The sequence below is a fragment of the Pipistrellus kuhlii genome, unplaced genomic scaffold (genome assembly GCF_014108245.1).
Source record: "Pipistrellus kuhlii isolate mPipKuh1 unplaced genomic scaffold, mPipKuh1.p scaffold_m20_p_31, whole genome shotgun sequence".
In the NCBI taxonomy this organism is placed as follows: domain Eukaryota; kingdom Metazoa; phylum Chordata; class Mammalia; order Chiroptera; family Vespertilionidae; genus Pipistrellus; species Pipistrellus kuhlii.
In genome coordinates this window covers 3710227-3730308 of record NW_023425531.1, presented here as the reverse complement: position 1 = coordinate 3730308, position 20082 = coordinate 3710227, and the positions used below count along the sequence as shown (strand labels likewise).

General features: G+C 37.9%; 1 protein-coding gene across 6 annotated transcripts in view; it reads right to left on the bottom strand.

The window, feature by feature from the left end:
• Positions 1-20082, bottom strand: part of TNRC6A (trinucleotide repeat containing adaptor 6A) — a 99095-nt gene that overhangs the window by 67533 nt on the left and 11480 nt on the right. For 4 of the 6 annotated variants that reach the window (XM_036460396.2, XM_045570274.1, XM_045570275.1 and 1 more), the window contains exon 3: positions 5082-5169. The exons of 1 other annotated variant lie outside the window; for it this stretch is intronic. In XM_036460396.2, coding sequence (XP_036316289.1) covers positions 5082-5169 — 88 coding nt within the window. Of the gene's footprint in view, positions 1-5081; positions 5170-20082 lie in introns of those variants that run through there. One more of the 6 variants, XM_045570276.1, reaches the window with a different exon arrangement.

The following is a 20082-nucleotide window of genomic DNA, read 5'->3' as shown; positions in this document are numbered from 1 at the left end:
TAACTGAGACATCTGTAATAAATGATAAATTAATAGAAGAAAAGCAAAATAGTTTAATGACACATATACCTCCTGGATACATGGGAGAATATCCAGGAAAACTAGGTCTCATCAAAATAACTGGACCCACCACCTTAAATACCATCTTCAGTAAACATGGAAGATGCTGAGGTTGGAGGGAGTCAGTGATGAAGGAAGGTCCCATGAATAGCACAGTAAACTAGGGTAAGGTGGTTATGTAGGTTTGTCATTATCTTCTCCATTGATAAGAGTTTCTAGAGATGAGGTCATCCCCTCTTCCTCATACAGGCAGGGAGACACACACCCCGGCAAATGTAGATTTCCCTTACAATGCAGATGTCTGTAACTTTAGTTGGTTTTCAGAACTTCTCCCACATCTGCTGTTTCTTAAAATAAACCAGCCTAAAATAATCCTAATGCCAAAGAGACATATTTAGGGATGACATGTTCTATACCCCCACAGCTTCTAGACTATGAACCTATACCACATGCTACAATGGTATTTGTGCACTGTACCATGCTACAACCACGTCACTAAGCGATAGGAATTTTCAGCTCCGGTGTAATCTTATGGGACCACTGTTGTATATGCAGTCAGTATTGACCCAAACATCATTATGCAGCATCTGACTGTAGGAAGCTAAAATAAGAGGCAGGACCGTAAGGGGATGCCCTAGATGAGTGAAATGCTTAACCTAGCTTACTGAAAAAGAAACAAAACAAAACAACCCTGCTACTTACGCTGCTGAATATGATCCCCAGTCTCAAACAAAATAGTCTTTGGGAGACATGAAAATAAACACTGAAATTTTAAAAGAGAATGAAGTCTCATTTATATTCATTTGAATCCATAAAGCCTATAAAAGTCCCTTCAGCTTTTAATATAGTAACAAAACTGTCTCAATTAAAATAAGATCCCAATTTGTATTGTTGCATCCTTCCAGCCCTCAACAATTAAATGTTTTCTAGGAACTACAATTACAAACTTAAAGTAAAGATTATACTAAAGTTATCCCTTCTATAATTAACCCATTTCTCAACCTCCTTTTCCTCCTTGCAGCATATTCAAGATTCCTTCTAGAAATTTCTTCTAAGAACAGAACCTGGGTATAAATATAAGGTAACAACTTATTGTTACAATTGTTTCCCCTTTTTAAGTATAGGAACTATATTTTCAATGTTATGCCAACTTATTTTCTAAGTCTTAGAATCAGAAGATAAGTAAATAGCCATACTTCTTAGATGTGAAATAGGCTTTTGGAAAAAAAAAATTTTTTTTAAACAAAGTTATCTCTACTCATAATGATGTACTGGGGCTGGAACATAATAAAAGTCGTGTAATTTTTCTTTAAGGAGGAATTTAAATAAATTTCTATTTATATAATAGACAAAATAAGAAAAACCATCATAATAAAAACACTGTAGTGAGCCTTGTTGGTGTCTGATTATTTATATAAGGAGTTGTGTTATCTATTATTTTATTTAAAAATATAACCTGTGGTCTGAAGTTAATTTTCTTTAAATGACTATAACGGCTACTAGAAACTTTGTTTTCTGTATCTCTGGCATAAAGACCTTTTAAATGCCTTATAAAAATGACTGTAATATATTATTTCCAGCTTTAAAGTTTACCTTTAGATTGTGAAAATAAGGCAAAAAGTGTAAGAAGGTTCTGTATCGAAGAATAAAGCCATGGTACCTAGTTCTGGAAAAGCACCAGCTGAGCAAGTAGAAGATTTCAATTGCAACCCTATTTTTATCACCCTGATGAAACCATGGCAGCCACTTAACTAATTTTAATGCCTGAGTTCCTTATATATAAAGAGTGGATTAGAACATATAGTATCTGAAGTCTTTTTCAGAAATGAAATACCAAAAAAAATTTTTTTTAAGTGTACACAGATTGCATGAAATAGGCAAACTGCTTTTCCTTTAGCGAATTCCAGCATTTATATAATGGGCCCGCCTACCTGGCTTATGTAGATGTCTGTCACTTACCTGGCTACACCTGCTTACTCCTACAACGACAAGCTTGAAGAAACTTGTCCAGAAACTCCTATGACTCACAATCTTTCATATGGGCTTTGAGGATTTTTGTTTTGCTTTGTGTTTTTTTTTTCTATTTACTTAGTAACAGCCTATAGAAATACCAGCTGTCTTCACTTCACCAACAGGTTGTATTTAAATTCAGTTGTAAGCTGGTTATTTGGAATTTGAGAAAGCCTCACTTTAGAGGCAGTCTAGCCTACTAAACTGAACAGGAGAGGTCTTTGCCTTTCCTTTACACTGTGTTCAGTGACAAGGTATGACTGTCAATACCCTACCAATGCCAAAGGGGGAAACACTCTCCATATGAAGCCTCTGATGATGGTTCTAGTAGGACTTGGTTGAGATGGGAGACTAGAACCATACAGTGAGGCAGGGATGGAAGCTATTACTTCAGCTCTGGTAAGAAGCCAAATGGCACAAAAATCATCATTTACGTGTTAAAGACACAGGTGATTTACAGACTGGATATGAAAAAATGGACACTTTAACAACTAGAGCCACAATTTGTATGTTACAACTTAAAAACTATACTCACATTACATATTTTACAAACACAACATTCAAAGAAATTCCAGTGAAAATTCCTTAGAATTTCCTCACTGAAGTGAGTGAATAGACAAATAAACATGGTTGTTATATAATACCTCAGGCCTCTTTTCTAACCATTTCACATACATCCTGACTACCAGCTAAATCTTAAGATTCCTTAGAAGCAGGGATCTCAGGTGCTTGCTAAACTAGTGATTCAACATCAATAAATAAATCTTCCTCAACACATCTATTGTTTCTTACAAGTTCTTTTCATTAAGTAAATGCCTTTCACACCATCGAAAAGAGTCTGAAAAATCTTCCCCCAATCTTACTTAGAAAGGACACAACAAACCCTGAGCAAAGACTGATCAGATTGCAAAGACCATCCTACATCACAGGTCTCTGGCAGGGGCCTATGGCATCATCAAATTCAAGGCCAAAACTCTATAATACTAAATGTAGGTCTTCACAAAAGCAAAGTGGTATAACATGAACTTTCAAAAAGCAGGGATACCTGAACTAGAAACCCATCCCAACCCTAACTATGACAACAGTCACTCCTGAGAGCAACCAAAGGCCAATGATAGGAGTCACCTATCATCCCAACCTTATCCTCCTCCATGGCCCTTCCCCAGTTACAGTAAATCCTCACTTAATGTCCTGGACAGGTTCTGGGAACTTCAGGGAAAGCAGTAAAGTGAAACCAATTCACCATAGGCTAATTGATATAAACAAGAGTTAAATTCCCACAGCTCATCAACGTTCCTGGATGACCAGTTCTTTGTGTCTAACATGGTTAACTGCTCCCAAAATGTACTTACTAGCCACTCAATCTGGAACCTAAGAGTCAATCTAGGTTCCTTGCCCTCCATATCCTTTCAAAAATTTCTGTGGATTTTTTTTAATAGTCCCTTCACCAGTATCTCAGCTTCTAGTTTCGACCCTTTCCAATTCAATTCTACAGTCTGCCAAGGTAGACTCAAAGGCCCAAACCCCTGAAGAGCTGATAGCTACCACCAACCCTCCCACCCCTCGTTTCCTCACCTGACATTTCTACCCTTGGCTCCCTCCCCATTTAAACCCCTGGTTTCCCAGGAGACTATGGACGCTTTCTTCTGAAGTTAGTCTGCTTGGAATCCTTTTGTATTCTGCTCCTTCTTGACTTGGCTAATTTCTATTCCAAAAAAAATTCCCCTGCCCCTGCCCTGTTTCAGGTTCAGTTAAGCTCTTTCTCTCCATGCTTCAACAGTTCCCTATCTGCCATAGTATTGTATCCTATGTTTTTCCCTATTAAATAATGTAAAGATATGGTTGGTATGGCTCTGTGGTTGAGCATCGACCTATGAACCAGGAGGTCACAAAGTTCGATTCCCAGCCAGGGCACATGTCCAGGTTATGGGCTTGATTCCCAATGGGGGGCGTGCAAGAGGCAGTCGACTGATCCATGATTCTCTCTCATCATTAATGTTTCTATTTCTCCCGCTCTCCCTTCCTCTCTGAAATCAGTAAAATATTTTTTTAATAAATTTTTTTTTAATGTGGAGATATGTTGCTATTAGTATATATCCTGTTCCTAGCACAGTGCCTGGCACAAGAGTTATGCATATATAAAAAAAAAGTCATAATTTTTCATTAGAACACAAAAATGCAATAGCAATTTCACTGGGTCTTTCAGAACATGTTAAGGGCCTTGTGTAACCTTAATACTGTAAACGAGAGCCAGCTCAGTTAACTGTCATAAGTCTAAAGTATTAATTTGTAAAAGTTTTTGTAATTATGAATATAATCTTTTATTTTTTGTAATTTGTATTGCTTTGATTAGTTTCTGATGATGTATTGGCTACAGAGCTTTTGCAGCAAATTATCTTAGATTTATCTAAAATATCATAATATAAACTGCAAATTTAAAAAATCAGTCCAGGTAATAAATAAAAAGTAAAAAATAAATCAGTACTTTATTTCCTATTATGTGCATTAATGTTTCCCTTATTACCATATTCATGTATTATTTTATTTTCAATTGTGTATGTATTACACTATCTCATTTAATTTAATTCTCATTTTACAAAATTTAAGAAAACTTGAGGCCCAGAGGGGCTAAATAAAGTTTAAGGCCATACTGTCCTGCATGCTATATGGGAGAGCCAGCTTTCAAGCCCCCTCTATGCAGCTACTACCAATTCCATGCTCTTCTCACTTACAAAATGATGGACTATGAAAACCTAGCAACAGCTAATAGGAGGATAAAGACCTTATAAAGCACTTACCTTTGAAAGAAACTATTGGCAAGATTAAATAACTATATGTTAAATTGTATGCATTGGCAAGTTACTATACATGCAGAGTCAAAGACATTAAAGGTTAAAATGAAACTCCACTGAAGTTAAAACATTAAATCAAATGCTTTAAAAAATCAATAAAAATAATTTTATATTTAAATTTGTTTAAACTGCTTAATATAAAGTTTATACATATACTACCTTCTTTTGAGCAGCTTCCTTCTTTTTCTTGTCGTCTTTTTTCTTTTTCTTTTCTTCCATCAACTGTTCTTCTTCTTGCACTAAATCCCTGAACCATACAGTCGCAATTAACTTTCCCAAAATGTATTAAGAAATAAAAATAATGTTGCATACAGATTCATTTTCACTCTATTAGAAGTACAGACATGGCAAATTATTCTTTTATCATTCACTAAAATAAACACAAATTGCAACCTAAATCTAACTATAGGGCCACCAGTCCTTTTTTTTAGTAAACCACATGTAGTAGAGGTTTTATCTTAATACTAGAGGCCCGGTGCACAAAATTCGTGCACAGGTAGGGTCCCTAGGCCTGGCCAGTGATCAAGGCCAATCAGGGCCTTCTGGCTGCTGGCCAGGACCCTCCTTCGCTCCACACCACCCCTTGGTGGCCAGTGCATGTCATAGTGAGCAATCGAACTCCCGGTCTTCCAGTCAAACTCCCAAGGGGACACACACACAACACACTCACACACACACACACATATATACACATATATCAATATATATAGAGAGAGAGATGGAGAGAGAGAGACAGGGGGAGAGGGAGGGAGGGAGAGAGGGAGGGAGGGAGGGAGGGGAAAAGAGAGGGAGAGAGGGAGAGAGGGAGAGGGAGGGAGGGAGGGAGGGAGGGAGGGAGGGAGGGAGGGAGGGAGGGAGGGAGAGAGAGAGAGAGAGAGAGAGAGAGAGAGAGAGAGATTACATCAAGGAATATGACCTAAAATTAGCAAATATTACATGAGAAACAATTCAAGAATGTAAACATCAAATGAGCCAGAGTTACCTTGTTTCTGGCCCCAGTTATAAATTACTACTAGCTAATGGCAATACCTGGAACTGCACCACAATCCTCTCCTGCCTAGGTATTTGGGTATCTATGGCTGTCCTTGCTCGAAAAAGCTTTATAACTGTTTTAAAAATACAAGTTAGTCATACATAGATGATGTATTTCAACATTACAATAACTTCACAGTCTATAAGCATTCCAAACTATTCTATAAATACTTGTGAAACAATAATACATACATTAAATAAGCTTGTTTCAGTTCTTAAAATCACAAATACTACTCAAACTTGTCAAAAGAACCTCTGGCTCAGCATTTCAAAATGATAGACTAGGCACATGTGCTTGCCTCTTCCTTTCCATTTACCTTACTGAAGTGACAGGAGAAAAAAGGTAATAAATCTATTCAGAGCTGAGAAATAAAAGCAAAAGTAGCCCAACCCAAGAATAAACATGAAAGTCCTAAATGAAGGTATGTGCCATCCTCTGGTGGCACTCTGGAGAGGCCCCAAGGTCAGAGCTGGGAGAGCAGAAACTGGAATGGAGCAGAAGTGCCTAAGGATTCAAAAGGCTGGAATCCACTCCTCCCAGCACTTTCATTCCCATGCCTGCTTGGCTAAAGGTGTGGCTGCAATGGAATCCAGCCCAAAACCAAAGAAACCCTTTCTAGAGACTCGAAATCTTCCATTTTGAACATACTAAATGAAGACTTCACTGAGTAAAGATCTGGCAACGAAAAGGAGCTTACAAATTAAAAGAAAAAAAGAAACTAAACCTTCCTATTGGAAACTACTGCCACCCGCCTCCCTCACACCCTAAAGTGAAGCCTGCCTACCACACCTGGAGCTCAGCACCAGCCCTCTGGTTTGAGGGAGGATGCTACTGGGTAATAAAAGTTAACCAAAGTTAAAGGGAACACACTCCAGTAACCTACACTAATGCCATACAGTCTGCACAGAGGTGGGAAATCTTTTTCCTACCAAGAGCCATTTGGATATTTAAACATCATTCATGAACCATGCAAAATTATCAATGTAAAAATTAGCCTGCTAGATTTAGTAAAAACATTTAATTAACTCACCCCTAATGCCTAGGCAGGGCCAGACCAAATGATTTCCGGGCCTTATGGTATACTTCTGTTGGGCTGAACGTTCCCCACCCCTGGTCTAATACCTAAACCTTCACTCATAATATCAATAAACAACTAAAAATCATCAGATACTTGAAAAAAATCAACACACAAAGAGAAAGTACCTAAACTCTGCCTTGAGGAAGCTTTCCAGAAGGGACATTATGAATAGAAGGCAGACAAGAGATGAAACTAGAAAATAAAATGAGAAAGATTGGCAAGTACATAAGAAACTAGAGGGGCGCTGTGGTTGACCTGAAGTGAGATTACACAAAACTCAAGATGGCTGTGCTGATGGAGTGAACAACTAAATGAGTGACACCACATATGGCTAATGATCCCTTTACAGTACAATGAAGAATTATTGCTAAAATCAGAAGTTGGAGGAAGGGGATGACTACTTGTTATATTTCGTTGTCCTTTGTCCAGAGCAGAACTGTCATGTGGCAAAAAGAATAGCAAAATATATTGGTGCCAACTGTAACCATGACTCACTCACTCCCAAATTCTGTGTGAGGGAGGTAATGAGAGTGCGCTCACTCTCTCTGCTATCCTGGAAAATCAAGGATTAAGTCAGCTATAGCATATGAGAGGAAGAGTACGTTAGAAGACAACGTAATTCAATTATATCACTGTCCTGTTACCCATCAAAAGTTCATTACTAGCTCTAAATACTTAACTGTCTTCAGTCACAGTTTCTGTATTAAAACTGGGAGTAAATGCTATACATTATCTACTTCATAACATTTTTATAGAATAAATGAGAAATGGTTACTTAACGTAGTGCCTCTAATAAACATTCAAATGCCCAGTCATGAACTCTTCTCACCAATTCTCAGTGGCACCCAAAAAAACTGCATCTATTCTACTTTTCTCAAGATTACTCTGAGCCTTTATTACGTGGAAAAGGTCAGGAATCTTCAGCATCTGTTCGTTGTGTTCTGGGAGTCATAGACACATGCTTCTCTAATCTTCTGTGCCACTAATTTTACTCCATAGGATGCTACTTTACTATCTACCCGGAATATTTTCTCCCCTCTCAAACTTCATTTTCAAAGCTTTTTGATGAGGCTAAACAAATATTTTCCTGGCCAAAAATGGTCTCTTTAGTATTTAAAAGAAGTACCATATATCCTCTCAAGGAAATACTATAATATCAACTGCTACTATACTAGTAAGCATAGAGATAAAAACTCTGTTTTTCAAGGCCAACTAACCACGTTTCCTACATTTCCTTCAGAAAGCCAACTGGAAATATATATATTAGAGGCCTGGTGCATGAAATTCGTGCACTCGGGGGAGGAGGACCATCAGCCCAGCGTGTGCCTTCTTGCAGTCCAAGAGACCTTGGGGAATGTCCAACTGATGGCAATTGGACATCCTTAGTGTTGCTGTGGAAGTGGGAGAGGCTCCTGCCACCACTGCTGCACTTGCCAGCTGGTTCACGGCTTCTGGCTGAGCAGCGCTCCCCCTGTGGAAGCACACTGACCACCAGGGGGCAGCTCCTGCATTGAGCATCAGGCCCCTGGTGGTCAATGCACATCATAGTGACCAGCTGTTCCACAGTTCGGTTGATTTGCATATTAGTCTTTTATTATATACAATTCCACCTATGCCCAAACACTTCAGCTTTCAGGATTTAAATGCTAGTAGAGATTCATTTAAGACATATGGCTCTTCCATGTTAAGGTATCTATTAAAAGAAATAATGTTGATGGACCTGATAGGTCTAAGTGATCCATCATATTTGCTTCACAAAGATTCCAGCCAGCATTCATTCATCCCCTGAAGATTAAAAGCAGGATACCTCAAATATGCAAATTCTGGACCTGATAATGAGAAAACTCTCAGTGATTAAAGTGTTAGAGACTATGTTGGGTACTTTATGTATATTTTCTCATTTATTACTTTAAAAAATGATAAGTAAATATATTTCCCTTTTATACACACACAAAAAAATTTTGAACCTCAAAAAGATTATGTGACTTGTTCAAAATCATATATCCAGTACAGGGAGGAGCCAGGATTCAAATCTGGTTCTCAAACTCATGATCTATCCTGGACCCCATGCTGCTAAAAAGCTAGTCTTGGAGGGCAGCTTGGACCCTCCGCAGCCAAGCCCTGTGGAGGCAGCCACAAACTGTGGGTCACTTGAAGCTTCACACAGGTTCCCAAGAGCCAAAAAAGGACAGCTTTTGACAGTGGCTAGCACCAAAGCACTTCCCAGGAAGCCCAGAACTGGCATGCAGAACAGCCTCAATAAATATAAGAGCAGGATCCAAAGGGAGATCGCAGCAGGCACTAACCTCTGCTGAACTCCACTTTGCTTTTTCTCTTTTTCATTACTTTCATTTTTTCTTTTTTATTGCTTTATTATTCTTTTTCTTTTTTTTATCTCTTATTTTTATCTTTCCTCTTCTTACTCTACTTTTTTGTCTTCCTTCGATTTTTTCCTTTTAATTTTAATTCTTCTTTCTCTTTTATCCTTTTCATAATTTTTCCTTCTCTTCTCTTTACTCCATTCCTTTTCCTATTCATTATTCTTATTTTTCACTCCTTTTGTATTCTTTCCCCCCCTTTTTTCCTTCAATGTTCTTTCTCTCTCTCTCTCTCTCTCTCTCTCTCTCTCTCTCTCTCTCTTTAATTTGTGTCCTCTTTTCTCTTTCCTAACTCTTTTCTTTTGTGGTTGTTTTTGTTGCTATTGTTGGAACCTCTTGCATGCTTTTGTTTTGTCTCGTTTTGTTCTGTCAGTATCTGTACATTAGCTCACACAACATGGTCAGGGTTGAACCTCACAGTCAGACAGTCTGAGGGAAATCCCATCCAAGAACAGGACAACACAATCAAGACCCAGTTACAACAGGAGAGCCCAAATAACTCAAGAGCATCCAGCTTAGGAGACTTAAGACAGTGCACCTCTGGGTCCCACGGGACACTTAATACATAAGGTTATCATAGCTTTTCTATCTAATACAAAGAAACAAACACAAAGAGACAGCTAACATGGGAAGACAAAGAAACACCCCCCCTCAGATGAAAGAACTCTCCAGAAAACTCTAACTGAAATGGAGGCAAGCAACATGTCAGTCATAGAGGTCAGAGTAATGACTATAAGGATGCTCAAGGAACATAGTGAGAATTACAAGGAACTTTATCAGCATGAAAAGAGACAAAGAAACCACGAGTAAGAAACAGGTCAGAAATGATGTCAAGAATATGCTAGATGGAATTAAAAGTAGGCTGGATGAAACAGAGGATCAAATCACCAATTTGGAAGACAAGGTAGGGAAAAAAATCCACATCCAATTAGAGTAGCAAATGGAATTTAAAAGCAGGAGGATAGTTTAAGGAAACATTGGGACACCATGAAACAACAATATCTGCATGATAGGCGTATCAGAAGAAGAAAGTTAGCAAATAGTAGAGGACCTATTGGAAGAAATAATGGTAACTTCCTTAAGCTGGTAAAGGAAGTCACAAGTAAAGTAAGCACAAAGAGTTGCAATCAAGAGTGAACCTAAAGAGACCTACTCCAAGACACATCATAATTAAAATGACAAACATTAAAGACACAGAGATCATCTTAAAGGCACCAAGAGGGAGAAAGTTACCTATAAGGGAGTACCCATTAGAATGCCAGCTGAATTCTCAACAGAAACATTTCCGGCCAGAAGAAGTTATCATGAAGTATTCAAAGTAATGAAAAGCAAGGCCCTGAACCCAAGACTACTCTATCCAAACTGGCTATCATTTAAACTTGAAGGCGAAATAAAGAACTTCCTGGACAAAAAAAGGCTAAAGGAATATATTACCACTAAACCAACATTGCAAGTACTGATAAAGAGGATGCTTTAAGAAGATGAAGAAATATAAGTATAAAAGATAAAATGGCAATAAGTACCTACCATGTTTCCCCGAAAATAAGACATCCTCAGAAAATAAGACCTACTTACAAGTTTCCTTGTGAGTGAAATAAGGCATCCCCCCCAAAAATAAGCCCCCCCCCCCCCAGGCTAAACATGAGAGATTTGGTCCACTGATTCTGAAAGAAATGGAGTCACAAGAAATTCACCAGGAAATTCAGGAATTGGATTGTTATGATGATGTTCCAAAAGATGATGACATGATTGTCATTGAATAAATGAATAAATTCTTGATATTGCAGGATTCAGTTTGTCTGGTTTGTGTTGACAACTACCGTACTACTGTACCGAATACAGGTAATAAATTTCCTTTATTTTCACTTAACAATAAATGTGTACCGAATTCTTCTTCATGGAAAAATAAGACATCCCCTGAAAATAAGATCTAGTGCATCTTTGGGAGCAAAAATTAATATAAGACACTGTCTTATTTTCGGGGAAACAGGGTATCAATAATAACCTGAAATGTAAATGGACTAAAGGCTCCAATCAAAAGACATAGTGTAGCTGAATGGATAAAAAAACATGACCCATATATTTGCTGTCTAAAATAGACATGTCTCATAACAAAAGACCCACACAGACTGAAACTGAAGAGATGAAAAAAATATTCCATGTAAATGAAAAATAAAAACAAAAAGCTGTGGTACAATACTCAAATCTGGCAAAATAGACTTCAAAACAAATGCAATAAAAGAGACAAAGAAGGTCACTACATAATATTAAAGGGATCAATCCAAAAAGAGGACATAAACCTGATAAACATATATGCACCCAATATAGGAGCACCTAAATATATATATATATATATATATATATATATATATATATATATATATATATATATATATATATATAAAACATTTAGTGGACTTTAAGGAAGAGACCAGCAGCAACACAGTCATAGTAGGGGCCTTGTAACATCTCGTTATCACCATTGGATAGATCTCCCAGACAAAAAATTGAGGGAACAGGGACTTTAAATGACACAGTGAATAAGATGGATTTAATTGATATTTAAAGAACATTTTACCCCAAAGCAGCAATTATACATTCTTCTCAAGTGCACATGGAACATTCCTAAAGATAGACCACATGTTAGAGCAAAAACTAAGTTTCTATAAATTCAAGAAGATTGAAATCATATCAGCATTTTCTCAGATCACAATGGCATGAAACTAGAAATCAACCACAATAAAACAAAACAAAACTGAAAAACACACATGGAGGCTAAACAGCTTATTATTATTAAAAAAAACAAATGAGTTACCAAGGAGATCAAAGAAGAAATAAAAAATTACTTAGAAATAAATAAATAAATAAATAAATAAATAAATAAATAAATAAATAAAAACAACAGCCCCAAATAAATAGGACACAAAATTCCGCAAAAGTAGGTCTTAGCATTATAGGACCACTTCAAAAAGCAAGAACTCAAATAATCTACCCTACACCCAAAAGAACTAGAAGGAAAACAAGAAAAGCAGAAGGAAGGAAATAATAAGGATCAGAGAAGAATTAAATGACAGAGTTTAAAAAAAAAAAGGCAATGCAAAAAATTAATTAAACCAAGAGTTGGTTCTTTAAAAAGATAAATAAAATCAGAAATAAAAGATGCGAATAACTGACATCACAGAAATACAAAGGATTGTAAGAAAATACTATAAACAACTACGTTCCAATGAATTGGGACAACCGGGGCGAAATGACAAATTCCTAGACACAAAAAATCTCCCAAAACACAATCAGGAGGAATCAGAAAACCTGAATAGGCTAATAATAAAACTGAAGCAATAAAAAAAATTTCACAGCAAATAAAAGTTTTGTACTAGATGGATTTATAGGCAAGTTTTACCAAACATTCAAAGACAACTAAAACCTGTCCTCAAATTATTTCAAAACATTCAAGAGGAGGGAAGACTTCCAAATGCTTTTTGCAAGGCCAGCATTATCCTAATTCCAAATGCAGATAAAGACACTACAAAGAAAGAAAATTACAGGCCAATATCCCTGATGAACACAGATGCTAAAATTCTCAGCAAAGTATTAGCAAGTCAGATATAAACATTAGCAAAAAAAGCATACACCATGACCAAGTGAGATTCATTCTAGGGACACAAAGTTGGTACAATATTTGCAAATCAATAAGTGTGATGCATCACATAAACAACATGAAAGATAAAAATTACATGATCATATTAATAGATGCAGAAACAGCAATTTGATAAAATCCACCACCAGCTTGTAACAAAAACTCTAATTAAGGTGAGCATACAGAGATCATACCTCAATATAATCAAGGCCATATATGAAAAACTTACAGCTAATATCATTCATGCTCAATGGGCACAAACTAAAAGCATTTCATTTAAGATCATAAGACAGGGATGTCCACTTTCACCACTCTTATTCAACATAGTACTGGAAGTCCTAGTCACAGCAATCAGACAAAAAGCAATAAAAGGCATTCAAATTGGAAAGGAGGAAGTAAAACTGTTACTATTCCTAGATGACATGATATTGTACATAGAAAACCCTAAAGACTCCAACAAAAAACTAACAAATTTAATAAATGAATTCAGCGAAGTAGCAGGATACAAAATTAATATCTAGAAATGGATGTTATTTTTATACACCAATAACAAACTCACAGAAAAAGAAACTAAGAAAACACTACCATTTAATATTGCATAAAAATTTAATAATAATAAGATACCTAGGAATAAACTTAACCAAGGAGGTAAAAGACCTATACTCAGAAAAATTTAAGACATTGAAAAAGAAACAGAGGAAGATATAAACAAGTTGAAGACTATATACCATGTTAATAGATTGGTAAAATTAGCATCATTAAAATATCCATTCTATCCAAAGCAATCAACAGATTCAACACAATTCCTATTAAAATAACAATGGTATGCTTCACTGATTTAGAACAAATATCCCCAAAATTTATATGGAAAAATGACCCCAAAAATGACCTCAAAAATTGTCTCAGCAATCTTTTTTTTTTTTTTTTTAATATTTTGTTGATTTTTCACAGAGAGGAAGGGAAAGGGATAAAGAGCTAGAAACGTCGATGAGAGAATCATCGATCAGATGCCTCTTGCACACCCCCTACTGGGGATGTGCCCGCAACCAAGGTGTGCCCTTGACCGGAATTGAACCAGGGACCCTTCAGTCCACAGGCCGACACTCTATCTACTGAGCCAAACCGATTTCGGCTGTCTCAGCAATCTTGAAAAGAAAAAAGTTGGAGGGGTCACAATACCGAATATCAAAATATACTAACAAGGCCACTGTAATAAAAACAGCCTAGTACTGGCACAAAAACAGGCATATAGATGAATGGAATACAACAGAAAGCCCAGAAATCAAGCCACACCTTTATGGTCAATTAATATTTGACAAAGGAAGCAAGATCATACAACCGAGTAAAAACAGTCTATGCAATAAATGGGGCTAGGAAAATTGGACAGGTGCATGCAAAAAAAGAAAAAAAGAAAAAAAAAAAAAGAAAAAAGAAAAAAAGAAACCAGAACACCAACTTACACCATATATAAGAATAAACTTAAAATGTATAAAAGACTTAAATGTAAGTCACATAACCCTAGAGATCCTAGAAGAAAACACAGGCAGTAAATCCCAGACATCTCTCAGGAGCAATACTTTTGCCAATATGTATCCAAGGGCAATGGACTAAGGAGAAAATAAGCAAAGGGAACTACAGAATAAAAAGCTTCTGCACAGCAAAAGAAACCAACAAACTGAAAAGGAAACCCACTGTATGGGAGAACATATTCCTCAGTGATTCATCTGATAAATAATCTCTAAAATATAAAAGAAACTAAAACAACTCAACACAAGACAAACAATCCAATTTAAAAAATGAGCAAAGGACCTGAACAGACACTTCTTCAAAGAGGACGCACAACAGGCCAATAGACATATGAAAACGTGCTCAATGTCACTAATCATCAGAGAGATGCAAATTAAAACTGCAATGAGGTATCACCTCACACCTGTCAGAATGGCTACTATCAACAAACAAGTGCTAGTGAGGATGAGGAGAAAAGGGAACCCTCATGCACTGCTGATGGGAATGCAGACTGATGCAGCAACTGTGGAAAATGGTATGGAGTTAAAAATGGAACGGTCTTTTGACCCAGTGATCCCAATCGTGGTATATAGCTTAAGAATCCTCAAACACCAATCAGAAAGAACATAAGCACCTCTATGATCATAGCAGCATTGTTTATAATATCCATGATCTGGAAACAGCCCAAGTGTCCATCAATAGATGAATGGATAAAAAAGCTGTGGTAGCCTTGGCCAGTATTGCCCAGTGGCTGGAGCATAAGTCTGCACATTGAAGGGTCGAGGGTTTGATTCCTGGTCAGGGGCACATACTTGGGTTGTGGGTTCACTCTCCACCCCTGGTCAGAGTGTATGCAGGAGGCTACCAGTTTCCCTTCCTCCGTGGATCCCTCCATCCCTCACAATGGAAAAATATCCTCAAGTGAAGATCAACAACAACAAAAGCTATGGTACATTTACACAATGGACTACTACATGGTCATAAAAGAGAAAACCAGCTCTTCTTACCTTTTTATGACAGCATGGAGGGACCTGGAGAGTATTGTGCTAAGCTAAATAAGCCAGTCAGAGAAAAACAAATTCCATATGATCTCATTAATATGTGGAATCTAATGAACAAAATAAACTGACGAACAAGATAGAACTAGCATGGATACATGGAACAGACTGATAAATGTCAGAGAAGAGAGGGGTTGAGGACTGGATGAAGAAAGGTGAATGGCTTATTTAAAGCATTTGCATACCCCATGGACAAAGATGACAGTGTGGTAAGGGTAGGGGTGATAGTTTGGCAAAGCAGGGTGGTGGGGGTGGGGGGTGTCAGGGGCATCTGCAACAGTATCAATAAAAAGTTAAATATAAAAAAATGCCATGGTCTTTCCTTTCCCCTCCCATTCACTCTTTTCAGGAGCCACAGAGAATAAGTCCATTTCGTTTAGATGCATTAAGATCTTCCCCAGACTGCACCTCCACAGTCCTTTTCTTATTTCCTTCCACCTTTACAAGAACACACAATGGAATGTACAAAGTATTCAAGTTCCAAGAGGCATGGTAGGGTGTGATCAGGGGCAAGAACAGCAAAAGAATCAAAGACAAAGACTAAACAGCCACCGGTTTTGACAAGAGGGAGAAGGCACTGGTAGTCTTTAACACAGCAATTCCAGTACTTTTATTTTTGTGAATGTTTGTGGGGGAGTGGTGTAGGAGAAACAACTAGACCACAACTGGTGAACAGATAAGCTGTGAGGTCCCACATTTGAGGAATTCAAATAGTTCATTTTTAAATGAGAGAAATAGAAGGTATCTAGAAAGCTATCAGAAATGGCAAAAATGTCCTTCTTTAAAAAAAAACAAAAAAAAAACTCATCAGGAACAATGCAAGGTGCATGACAGAGTTCACAGCACGCTACCATTTGTGTAAAAAAAGGATATGTATTCATAGTGTTTGTGGCAGAGGGAGCAGAAGCAAAGAGGTAATGGGAACCAGAGGAAAGGAGATCTCACTGTATAAATCATAGCAGTCATATAGTTTTTGACTTTTGATTGCTGATATAATTAACTAGAGACCTGGTGCACGATTTTGTGTACAAGTGGGATTCCTCAGCCTGGCCTGCAGGATTGGGCTGAAATTGGCTCTCCAACATCCCTGGAGGGGTCCTGGATTGTGAGAGGGTGCACCAGTGCACGATCGGGGTTGGGGAAGGGCACAGGAGTTTGGCCAGCCGGGGAGGGACCGTGACAGGGCACCAGTATGTGTCCAGCCTGTCTTGCTCAGTCCAGATTGGCCAGACCCTAGCAGCAAGCTACCCTACCAGTCAGAGCATCTACCCCTGGTGGTCAGTGCACCTCATAGCAAGTGGTTGAGTGTCCTTAGCATATCATTAGCATATAAAGCTTTAATTGGTTGAACAGATGACTGAACACTTAGCATATTAGGTTTTTATTATATAAGATTGTATCAATAGATTTACTACTATTGACCCGAACTTGTGTTTGCTAGTATAAACCTAATTCAATTTTTAAATTAACTTGCTAGGTTTTCTTTCTAATCTAGGCAAATTAAAGCTATAATGATATACCACTTTTATTTACTAATTTTAATTGGCAAAATGTACAAGAATAGCCTGGCCAGTGTTACTCAGTTTTGGCTCAATGCAGGGGGCAATAGACGGATTGATGTTTTCTGTGTCTCTATCCTTCTCCCTTTCCCTCTCTAAAATTAATTTTAAAAAACCTTTCTAATGAGAATGAAAAAGCAGATGTGGTTAAGTGTTAATAGTTGAGGAACAGAGATGAAGGATGTTCAGAAATTCTTTGTTCTATTCTTACAAAATTTCTCTATGACCCAAACTATCTATATACATATATATATAAACAGGGAATATGCTAATTAGCCAGGCATCATGACCCTTCAGGAGGAGCTGCACATGTAGATAGGGAGGAGGGGACTGAGTGCCGCGCCCAGCCCCAGCGGCCAGCCCCAGTGGCTGCGGGGAGACTGAGACTGGGGCTGAGGCGGAGACAAAACACAGGAGCGCCTACCCCCACCCCAGCAGCCAGCACTATGTGGGTCAGGCATGGGTCCTGGCCCCCCTCGAGGCACCTCCTCGCACAATGTCAATTACGCGCTGGGCCTCTAGTTTTAAAATAAAAAGCTCAGGTTGAGGAAAATTGGTGAGATTAGAAAGTAACCCCATAATAATAGAAGCATTCTATAGTTTACAAAATGCTCTGAAATATTATCCATTTTAAACCTGTAACTCTGAAACGTACTGATGTTATTCCCATTTGACACTTAAAGAAACTAAGTATCAGAAAGGCTAAGTGAGTTGTATGGTACGAGGCAATGTTACGGCTGACCCAAAATCCGGTTTTCTAAATTATACCCTCCTTGATTCTATTCCTCTTTTGAGGTTTATCTTAATTACTAGTTACTCTCCAATTCATACAAACCTCACCCTTGACCTCTAATTAAACAATGCTTATTTTCTAATTATTTCAGATGTTAATCTCACTCTTCCAAATAAGACTAATTGCAGCTCTGGGAACAAAAACCAGTTCTGCTTGTATTGTGCTCCCCAGCCCTGGGCACTCCAATAAATGTCAATTCCTGCTTCTTTGCTTTTACTAACTCTCTAGCCCATCACCACCACTGAACATACAATGTTCACTCTCACTTCCACCCACATTCTACTTCTTTAAGGACCAGTATAAGTCCAATGTACTATTTAAAAGCAAGCATTTCCCGTTAGCATAGCATGCCATTCACAGCTCTGACTCCAATGACAAAGAGAAGTGGGCTTAGTTCGACACTACACTGCCTGCTGTTAGTGAATTGTTTATTTTCTCTAAAGTCATCTTCTCATTTATGAGCGGTTTCAAACTGTATCTCCCTCAAAGGGTTGTTGTAAAGATTAAATTAGGTAATGCAGACCAAGTGCTTAACAGATGCAAACAATAAGCATACACCAAATGTTAACTATAAGACACCAAATATAAAACAGTACACCAGGCTAAGGCTGCAACCGAAGGAGGGAGAACATACAGTAGAAAATAGAATTGCCGCTTCTTACAACTGCTATCATCAAGAAGACAAGGTCAGAAGTGATCAAGAGGACATGGGACAAAAGGGAAGCCTTGTGCATGGTTGGTGGGAATGTAAATTGGTTCATTTACTATGGAAAACAATATAACAATCCTCAAACATTTTAAGAGACAACTACCAATGACCCAGCAAACCCACTATTGGATATATATATCCAAAAGAAATGAAAACAGATGTCAAAAAGATATCTTCAGCCCTGGCCTGTATGGCTCAATAGTTAGAGCTCCACTCCCCCACATCCCACCCTTATTCCCCTGCACCAAAGGGTCTCGGGTTCCCAGTGAAGGGCACATACCTAGGTTTGCAGGTTCCGTCCCCAGCCAATCAGAGAGCATGCAGGAGGCACCAATCAATGTGGCCCTCTCACAAGGATGTTTCTCTCTCTCTCTCTCTCTCTCTCTCTCTCTCTTCTCTCTCTCTCCCAGTCCCTCCCTTCCTCTCTCTCTAAAAATCAGGGGGGAGAAAATATCCTCGGGTGAAAATTAAAAACAAAACAAAAACAACAAAAAAACAACGACAACAAAGATATCTGCACTCCCATGTTTATTACAGCATTATTCATGATTGCCAACATATGGAAATAACCTAAGTGTGTGTCAATGGATGAAGAAGATGTAATCCACACATACACACACTCTCTCAATGTAATACTATTTTATCATGAGAACAAAGGAAGTTCTGTCATTTGTGGTAAAATGGATGGACCTGAAGAGAATTATGCTAAGTAAGCCAGACAAAAACAAATACTGTATAATATCACTTATCTGAAATATATAGAAGATGAACTTATAGAAACAGATGGTTACCAGGAGGTGAAGGAGTTGACTTACAACTAGAAGAGGAATAAGTTCTGGAGATCTAATGCACAGAATAGTGGTTACAGACAATACTAGACAATATATTTCAAAGTTGCAAAAAGACTAAATCTTCAATATTCTCACCACACAAAAACTAATGTGACATGCTAGAGGTGTTGGCTAATGATTTGTTTAGCAATTATATTGGACTACTTAAATATATCACATCACCACGTTGTACACCTTATACTAAGTTAGACATCAAGTATTTCTCAATTAAAAACAAAAACATGCCACACAAGAGCAGTGCACTAACTGCAGGGGATTGGGGCGGGGGGTGGGGAAGAGACAGAAAATGTTATTGATTTTACTTGTTAATCATACATTTAAAAGCTGAAAATTTTTAGAAGAAATGAAATTCAATAAAATTAATTATTATAGCAGAACTAGAGGCCCGATGCATGAAATTCGGGCACGGGGGTGGGAGGGTGTCACTCAGCTGAGCCTGCACCCTCTCCAATCTGGGACCCCTAGAGGGATGTCTGACTGCCCCCTCTCACAATCCAGGACTGCTGGCTCCCAACTGTTCACCTGCCTGCCTTCCTGATTGCCCCTAACTGCTTTTGC